A 10182-nucleotide genomic window follows, 5' to 3' on the forward strand; every position below is an offset into this window, starting at 1 on the left:
AGAGAGAGAGAGAGAGAGAGAGAGAGAGAGAGAGAGAGATTTTATTTTATTTTTTAAATTATACGAACTGCTTTGCCCATAAAGGACACCAAAACACTAATAGGCTTCTGGACACATTGGACCCAATTCTTTTTTTTTTGAAGAGCACACTATAGTATAGAAAATATTCAACAGCTTTTGACGTTTTTTGGGGTTTTTTTTTGTCAGTTGCTGAAACTGACAAAATAATGATACTTGTTAACTTTATCTTCTCAGGTATGTTTCTTGTGCCCTTGGGTGTCCCCATGAGGGACACATTGAACCTTCCAAAGTGGCAGAGGTAGGATTATTCTTTACACTTACAGGTCTGTTCATTTATTTAAATGATCTAAACTAAACTGAATCGTTTCTTGAGATGTTGTTCTGGTTTTGTTTTTCTGTTTTTTTTTTGTTTGTTTTTTACTTGTTTTTCCTGGAATTAATTAATTTTGTGGATGTCAGTGCTTTTTGATATATGTCAAAACTCAAAGCTAATTATTGTCAGTTCATTGCTAAATGAAAAATCACAATAAATGTTCATATTCTTTCCGTAAGCACAGATTGAATTAACTGAAGAAATGTAAAATATAGCATTTATATTCTCTTCCATTTCACTGCCTAACCAAACATATCATGGTACTTATATTTGAAAAAAAAAAGTTCTTTTACTATGTAATCCTCTTATAAAGAGAGCATTTTCTATATTTTTATTATTTTTAGGTGGCAAAGAGATTATATGAAATGGGCTGCTATGAGATTTCCTTGGGAGACACCATTGGTATTGGTACTCCAGGATCTATGCTTAAGATGCTGCAGAGGGTGATGAAGGACGTGCCCATCAATGCGCTTGCAGTTCACTGCCATGACACCTATGGGCAAGCACTGCCCAACATCCTTACTGCACTCCAGGTAAGAACACGGGTATTATGCGGCCAATAGTCTCAAAAGTACTTATGCTTCTACCTATGATGATTTGGTTTCTTACGTTATTGTTTATATTATTATTATTGTTACTATAATTAATATTTCCAAGAAAACAAGAAGTTTTAATGGTTCATTGCCATGACACCTATGGGCAAGCACTGCCAACATTCTTAGTGAACTCCAGATAAGAACCCCTAAGATGTGGTACTGCCAGTAATCTCAGAACCATCCGAGAAATTGCTAATGATCTAATGATGATTAGATTTATTATTCATTGTTATTTATAGTTATTGCTATTACTGCAGTTGTTAATATTATGAGTACTGTAGCGACAGAAAGAGCTCTTAAATCGTAAGTACAGCAAAGTCTTTGTCAAAGCAGTTAGCTTGACAAACAAAGAGAGCAGATGGAAATCTGAAAAGAAATCAAATAGACAGTCTAGTGTGTTTAGCTAGAGAACTATTAGATGATAAAAGCAACAGATGACACCTGTTGAGGATCAGCTTGTGACACCAGAACGTTTCCAAGCTTCATTATGGGCCTTAATTCTCCATCTGTCATGAAGTACATGGCAGGATTATCTTATTTAACGCCCTACATCTGTCTTGTAAACCAGCTTTTGTGCAGCTATTTCATAAGTCTAAGATTAGACATAAAAGACATTAATAATGACAGCAAACAGTCAAAAACTTAAAAACAAACATTTAAAAGTAAATGAAGTTAGTTTGTTAATGGAAGTCAATAATAGAAGGAGACTAGCTCCAGGACTATTTTTTTTTTTTTTTTTTTTTTAAATGACTAGCTCCAGGACTATTGAAAGGTGGATAGGGTAGGAACTGTGAATTTTGGAAAAATTCTCTGAACCTAACAGGCAGCCGAGAGGGATCTTTAAAAACAGAGGCAATCAGACACAGTTCAGCTAATTTGTTGGTGTGATTGGAAGGTATGGAGGTCTCTGAATAAGCAGAAAGGTAAAACAGTTCAAAGATCCTAATGAATAAAGGGATAATATAAAGCCTGACAACTCTGGGAGGACAGATGTGCCCACACCTCTGTTGTGAGACAAAAACCTTCTTGTGGGAGAGACATAAAAGGTGCTAACACTTTTAAGTGGAGAGGTCTGTGTTAAGCGTACAAATGCTGGTAAAGTTAGAAGAGGAAGCCCTCTTGCCGTAGTTTGTAGTGTAGATTCTCCTTTTGGACAAGCACAAGACAGCAATGATTCATCCTCTTGATCCCCATATCCTCTCATGTTAAATTGTCTGACAGCTTTACTTTCTGCTTTCCCAGTGGATTTGGGGTACCTTTGCCTTCACATGCACATCCCTCCCCTGTGATGAATATGAATGTTCTCGTGGAGAACCACAGACCGATTATGGATAAATGCCCGGCCTTTGCATAAATCAATGTAGTTACTCATGATGACATGAAGAGGAGCAACCAGATGTGGAGGCAAAATAGAGGTGGTGATTCTTGTTCCAGGATATCATTCAACTTTCTGCCAGCATCATAGAGATCACAGGTCTTTGTTTTTTTTTTAGGTTGATTTAAATCATTATCCCTGCTGGGAAGCATCATTTGTTAAACTTCTCCCAATCCATCTTTTTAGACACTTTTCAGCTCACATGCTACAGTGTCCTTTCTTTGCAACAAGAAAAAGGAAAAATTGTTTTTATTTTCCGCTGGAGTCAGGAAAAAGGAAGCCAAATAATGTAATATATCAATAAGACTGATGTATAGTTATTTTGGCCATATATGCCACTTTAAAATTATGTAAAACTTTTTATTGCAAACTTTTATATTAGAGTATTTCAGAGCTTAAATTTTTTTTTTTTTTTTACTTTTTAAAAAGCGCACATATGTGCCTGAGCTTTAATGACAGTCTGTCAGTCTATGGCATGATGAATGTGTTCTCTGTTGTGTATGTGTAGGCTACAATGGGACACACAGAGAACCAGAAACCATCAGTCAACGAGGAAAATCGGCATTAAGAAACATGATCTAAGCTTCCCCACAAAGCAAGATGATTCACAAACTGCTTTCAAAAAGAAAAAAAAATTCCCAGAATCTTAATGAACTTAACAATATGTATTGCACAGTTAAAGGTATACACTCTATAAGTGCATTTGGGTTGTGAATCTTTGTGAAGGAGCTGTCGTGGGGGCATTTGTCACCACTTTGCCTGTTGCGAGCCAGTAAACCTGACATATATCCAAACATAAAACAGAGGCAATGCAGGCAGGGCTGTATCAGTTTTACTGGAGCGCATTGTCACCACAGAGGAGGAAGCACACTGGGGGCTGGGTGGGTCAACAGATGTGAGGGGGTCAGCACAAAGGCTCACCTATTCAGTGTCTATTGGACAAAGCGACTGAGAGCTAGGTGGATCGAAGGGCCCTGGGGGGGTGGGGGGGCTTCTAGCTCGTCTGCCGCTTGGCTGTTGAACTTTCTGACAATGGCGTGCTTAAAGGCCAGTGGAAAATGATCCTTTCATTTGCTCTACGGTGAGCATGTGATGAATGGTGCTGCAGCTGCAGACGCAGCTCTAGAAACGTCTACTCAAGTACTTTATTTTACTCGACTGTAAACGTTAGTATAGTATTTATGCTTCAGTTTGCACAAATCACTGTATGACTGCAAATGTAACGTGTAAATGAAATCATTCATTCATTCACTAATGTTACACATCCACTAAAGAAACTGTTGTTCCGTTGTGAAACTTGCAGTTGAACACTTATCCCTTCTAATAATTATGATGGAATTAATCTAATATTGTACTTCTCTGGTACAATTTATGGTCAAACATTGTTCGGAAAGGCAGCTGATCCATGTCATGTAAAGAAGCAAATATTTTTAAGGTTAAATCTGATTCTGAATGGTTTGAAAAAGAAAAAGTACAGAGAGATGGTGAAATTCCTTCGTGGATCATATTTACAATGATTCATCGCAGCTGCCCCATGGCCACAAGAAATAATAGCAGCCAGGGATATTTAGCTCACCATTTGCTCACCCATAAACAAGTAGGAAATTAAAGATTTTATCATAGTTTTTCATTACTGTGTGCCAGAACTCCACACCACCAACTGGGAGAGAAATGAATTCCCCCAGTGCTGTCAGCCCTGAGTCACCTCTTTTGTTCCCGATAAAGACATTCCTTAGTCTTTGTACCTTTTTTCAGGAGGTCTAGGGGGGCTTTGTTACAAACCTACCCTGGCAGGTCACACAATGACAATGTATGTACTTAGATTTCACAGGCTTGGCAAGGAAAATTATTTAATCTTACCTGCAATTTTGGTGTATTGTGTACTACTGCAGCTGGGGAATACAGTATAACCTGTCTGGGCTCACACTAGAGATCTCTACTGACAATAACATCCATCTGCAGTATTTTCTTTTGTCTCCATACATGAGACTCTGTTCAGCCTTAGTTTACTAACATATTTTACTAACATCCAGTTACCTAGCAGCTGTGTTGAGCAGTGTGTTGATAACTTTAGTGCAACTTTATGTTGGCTTCTTTGACTGAATGGTAGAAGTTATGATGGATAGTTATAAAGGATCATTTTATCTTGTGACTGGTGATTTGCTATTTCAAAGAGTGAAATCCGCTCTGAATCAAAGCCACCGACGATACTTTCTGTTGAGTAAACAAGTAAAATCAATTTCAGCTAAACTAGAAAATATTTATTATAGATTATTAACTTTTTTTAAAATGAGCCCTTGTGACATACTGGAATATATATTTAAAAGACAACCGTAAAACCCACATAAATACCACAAAAGGACAAAATAACAGTAAAAGAACATTTATTTTTCTTTTTTCTGTATTCTTAGGCTTTATTTTACTTTTTTTTTTTAACTATTTAAAAAAAAATGCTTTTAACATGTATGTAAAGGAAGCAACACTGATGTAATAAATGGGTCAAAAAGCTCATTTTCATCTGCAGCCCCTGGGACGATTGCTGTTATACAAAATAAATAAAAACAGATGAAGAGCTGAAATATAAATGTTTATTATTCAAAATCAATAAATAATTTAATTAGCAAGTACATAAATTCCTAAGAAAATGGATTATCTGTGAATTTATTTTCTTATATTTTTTCTTCAATTCCAACCAAATTCATGTTCTAAGGTGATAAATATGTTATATTATTATTATTATCATTAGTAGTAGTATTTTTAGTATTCATTTACATTATATTAAAAATAGGATTGCATATTAAAGTTGAATAACTTCATATTTGTCACATCACATTAGTCAAACTTTATTTTCTTTTGGAAATGATAAAGTAAAATGTGATTTATTTATTCTTTAAGTGCTTGTTTGCCTTTTGCTGTCCGGGGTTCGCTCCTCGAAAGAAGTGATATAAGTGTCAGCACGGGATCCGTGACAGTTTCTGTCAGCCTTTCGGTTTATGTAGTCGTGGGTGAAGCATCACTGCTTCGTGTCCTTCGCTGAATGCACACTCTTTCTTTTGCTCGCTCTGTGACGCAGTTATAAAACCAAAATGGGAGCTTGTCCATCTTCAGCCTCGTCCACTCAGAGCGCAGAATGTAAACAAGCTTATCCCAAATCATGCAAGTTTGAAAATGTTCAGTGTCTTTACCCAGGAATGCATTGTTTTTATATAGCCGCAGCTCACTCAGTATGGCTTTTTAACACTGAGCACACATCTGGTTTCTGGGTAGTGTGAACCTAACTGAGCATTGGCAAGCCCGAGCTGCTGACCACCAGTTCCTGCGTGATTAGTGTCCAGGGGTACGGGGCACGCTGCTGAAAGGGTTTGTTCTGTTCCTCTCGGAAACAGTACGCTGAAGACCTGTGACCTTATAGCTAGAAGCGAGAGGATTGGCATGGCAGATTACAACTCTGTGTTTATACTACAAAAAATTCTGCCTAGTACAATATCCTGCTCTGGCTTTAACCAAGGTCTGGAAATCTCGTGCACTGCACACACCGGAGTAGATCTCCTCCTCCTTCTACCCACCTCCTCCTCTTCCCTTGCCAACATAAACAGCAATTACGGCTGGCTCAGACAGCCCCCTGAAAGAAGTAGGTTCTTGTCTGGAGGAAAAGCAACCAATTAGCATCATTGTTCCAAAAAAGCAATAGAGATTCTTTTAATTTAACTTGCTTGGTCCTGCTCTGTGGGGTACCGGTCCTTCATGACCCAGTGCCACTGAAAGGATCAGTGTGTTAATTTTGTCTCACTGTAGGATCCTCTGACATCTGGTTCTACCGCGGAAGCTGGAAAACATCTTTAATATTCTCATGACAATCCCAGGGACATGTGGAAAACATCCCAAGACCTTAGTCCATAATGACTCTGAAAACTGAAGGCCTGTCTTGGTGTGAAAACAAAGGTTTTATTCATGACTGGGTCGCGCACGTCCATGGCAAGAACAGTGACTGTGTGTCTTTGAGTAATATGGGCATTCAGAGAAAGAGTAAAATGTGCTTCTGTAAATTTCAATGTCAACATCGAGCTGCAACAAAAGCACCGGGGTACTGTTTCCTGGGCAGCCTTTTATAATGTTGGTTAAGCTGTCCAACAAAAGCAACGGATTGAGAAGAACAACTGAAAACGCATCATTAATTTTCATATGGAGGCCAGGCGCTCGCTATCGTCGGCAGTAAAAAAAGGAAAAACTTTCCCACAAATTTCAGCAGTAATGTTTGTCGTGAGCGCTGGTGAGCCAAAAAAAAAAAAAAACGCAGTAGAGTACACAACTTGAATTTTATCTCTTGTAGATTCTTACATTCGTGTAAACAAAGAGGCCCTTAGAAAGCAGAAACATTTGTAATCAAGGAGATCAGCGAAATAGTTTGCCATTAATGATTTTTTTTGTAGCACATTTGTGTACAAATGCATTAAGTTTATTGGCACAGTTTGATTGGACACTAAGCAGCCAAGGGGGAAAAAAATGTCTTCTCGATGTGGCAAGAAAGTGAATCCCTATGGTGAAGAGCAGAGTCGTGCTGTAAAAACATGAGTAACCAGGACAATCAGAAACATATGAAATCTTCTGCTCAGCCTTTATAATATTCCTGTCATATGAACAAGGCCATAATTATGTGGTGCTGGTGGTTTGAGCTGACAAAGAGGATGACTAAGCCATACTGCGGGACATTCTGTGCCCACTCATCTTCAAGCCTTAAGCCCACGGTTCTCAGAAACAGCTGTAAAACACAACCACAGGCCTGGCAAGGTGCGCGGCACCAGGCAGAACAACCCAATAGAACAAAGATCTTTGTTCCTGGATTTTACCTGACATGAAGTCTTTCACGGATTTGCCGAATGCCTCTGTTGTTTGTCCTTGCAGATGGGGGTCTCTGTGGTGGATTCTGCAGTAGCTGGCCTGGGAGGATGCCCTTACGCTCAGGGTTCATCTGGCAATGTTTCCACAGAGGATGTTCTCTACATGCTTCATGGCATGGGCATTGAAACAGTAAGTATGACTTCACTGTCTGGTGTGTATGTACACTTGTGTCTAATCTCAACAAAACCAACATTGTACAATCTTTCAAAGCTCATTCACATAAACACATCGTTCTCCAAACATACTGCCCTGTAACAGTTTATTTGATCATATTAGTGGTTCTACATAACTTGTGCAAGACTGTGGTGTTGCACACACTTCTCAGGAACAATTTATTTAACAATTCCTACCCCTGCTGGTAGAAACGATTCACTGCGGGTTAATTTTCTGTCACCTGTTACACGTCTTCTTTTAATTTCAGTGAGAAAACCTTAAACTTGCCATTTCTTGTTTATCTTGCGCTTATTATATTAATTGCACTTTTACTGATGCTGGGATGTTTTTGCAGGGTGTGAACATTGCCAAAGTCATAGAGGCTGGTTCCTTCATCTGCAGTGCTTTATCTCGCGAGACAAACTCCAAGGTTGCCCAAGCAAGAAGCACGGCCTGCTGTGATGCGTCTCTGTAATGGAACGTCTTTAAATATTTTAGTCTGTTCCCTTTAAAGTGCTTCCGCGTTGTTGCTGCCTTCAGATTTGTTGCCCATCTGTCTGTATTTGAACTACATTGTTCCATGTATCTCTTGCATGTCATCTAAATAATATTGAAAACTATCTCATTTTTATTATTTTTTTTACTTTATTGTTCATTTCCAGTCTATATTTGCCATCTGAGTACCTTTATAATCTGCTGAACACATGCATCTTCCTTGGCTTAGTTTTTGCTCTACACAATTTTTGATGCAACAAAAGCAAGCGTCGACCGCACTGAATGGAAAGTGACAGGAAGCTGGTAATTATCAAGGGGAGTATTCATTTGTGATTGAGGTTTGTGTTGACGGCTCGATAATTTATGATCTTATGATTTTATTCGTTTGCATTGATCAGTGGCCTTATAAAATTATGTAACAGCGTATTATAATCCTACGTGTATGAGTGCCTCCATATGCACCTTGCTTCTCTGAAGACCTTTTGTGATTTCCTGTGAACTTGTATAAATAATTCAAAATAAGACAACTCTCAAATTACCACAAAGATAGCATTTTAAAGGAGGCACAGAGGAGTTTTTGCCATCAGGTTTGCCAAAGATCCCTTAAAAAGTTCCTCTTTATAGTCTTTTTTTTTTGTATTTCAGAATTTTACCACGACATAAACTACTTTCTGAGACAATTGTCTCTGTAAAGTCAAATGTCCTTTCATTTTTTGTCATGTTTACACCCTGCTGTGCAATCTGTAAATCAGAAAGTAAAGAATAAAAAAAAAAATCAGTTGTTAGCTCTTCTGTCCTGTTCCTCTGGCTTTCTTTCCTACGGTTTAATTGCATTCACCTTACATCCCTATTTTCAAAAATCAGACTAATTAGGATGCCAGCATGATGCCAACTGGGAAAGAAAAGCACTCCACACTAATGAATAGATGTTAGATTTGCATAAGCGTATTAAATTGTGATAATTGTCTGCCCATGGCGGTCCATCTTAATCACATAACAAAAAAGAAAATTATGCATTCATGTGCAGTTGCACACAGACTCAGTCCTGACCTGTCTCCACCCCCAAGCAAAATTCTGCCTGTGAACCACATTTAGTCACACCTGATATCCAGTGCTCCCACTACAGCCTCGATATTTTTTTCCAATATTAATATTAAACCTGGCTTACCTGGATAGTTGACTGTGCATTCATATTCCCCAGTATACCCAGGAAACAGTAGCCAGTGTCCATACATTGCTGGAGATTTGGTATCTACAGTTTTTATTTGTGTAAATGCATTTTAACAGAGCTGTGCCTTATAAACACAGTAAACACTTATTAAAGGCACTTATTAAATGTATTTGACTCTCACTTTTATGAGCCAAAAACTCACAGAACATAGTCGTGGTACAAGCGAGCCAAGAAGTTATGCTACTAACACAGTAGTACCTAAAAATAGCACCACAACTTTACCCTCAATGCTGTTCTCGCCCTTGTGAGTGTTTTTTGTTTGTTTGTTTACTTTATGTTATCTTTTAATGGCAAACAACAACTTTAGTGAGACATTTTACACCCTTTTGGGGCCCTCTACTGGCCACATGGCTCCAAAGTGGCTCTTAGTTCTGACCTTTGTTCTCCTAGATCTATCATTCATGTGCAGTGATGTGTCTTGGGGAAAATACATAGAAAGAGGGGAATCAGATAGCTTCAATCCCATAGTTATCAACTGTGTGAGTGAAATTTTGTAATATTAAGATCATATAAAATCTTTTGAAAGATGAAAGGCTTAAACAGCCAATAATTTGGGTCAGTTTTTGTCATGCAAAGCAAAAAGTGGAAGATGAGAAATAAAAAATAAATTACTGTCATGGTGCCAGAGTTTTTGTGGATATAAATTTTGGATTCTTAGATTTGATTGTTGTAGTGTTTGATGTTTTGGATTCCTGATTTGATCTCTTTTCTAATAGTGGCTTTGATGTTTTGTGATATTGTTGAGTCTTTGATTTCTACGATTACTTCATGCTTTTTCTAGTCTTGCAAGCCTGTGTTTTGGTTCATGTTTCCATTATTCTAGTTGGCTGAGCGTTAGTTTTACTATGATGGGGTTCTTTTCTAGTTTTCATTGAATTGTGGACGCCTGTTTAGACGAGGCTCTGATTCTTGCTATTTATTTTCCACTCATTGTTTGAGTTTATCAATTGTGTTTAGCTCCCTTATGCTTTGAACCTCATGTCATTATTTGATATCATAATAAAATAACACCAATATAAAGGAATACAACCTGGGGGGG

At 38.0% G+C, this 10182-nt stretch overlaps 1 protein-coding gene across 1 annotated transcript in view; it reads left to right on the forward strand.

Annotated features, from left to right (window-relative positions):
- Positions 1 to 9724, forward strand: part of hmgcll1 (3-hydroxymethyl-3-methylglutaryl-CoA lyase-like 1) — a 14354-nt gene extending 4630 nt beyond the window's left edge. The window contains exons 6-9 of the mRNA XM_005915519.2: positions 256 to 319; positions 739 to 927; positions 7268 to 7393; positions 7773 to 9724. Coding sequence (XP_005915581.1) covers positions 256 to 319; positions 739 to 927; positions 7268 to 7393; positions 7773 to 7892 — 499 coding nt within the window. The 3' untranslated portion in view covers positions 7893 to 9724. The remainder of the gene's footprint in view (positions 1 to 255; positions 320 to 738; positions 928 to 7267; positions 7394 to 7772) is intronic.
- Positions 9725 to 10182: the final 458 nt, after the last annotated feature.

Source organism: Haplochromis burtoni, unplaced genomic scaffold (genome assembly GCF_018398535.1).
Source record: "Haplochromis burtoni strain Fernald_Lab_line unplaced genomic scaffold, NCSU_Asbu1 Contig_12, whole genome shotgun sequence".
Lineage (NCBI taxonomy): Eukaryota > Metazoa > Chordata > Actinopteri > Cichliformes > Cichlidae > Haplochromis > Haplochromis burtoni.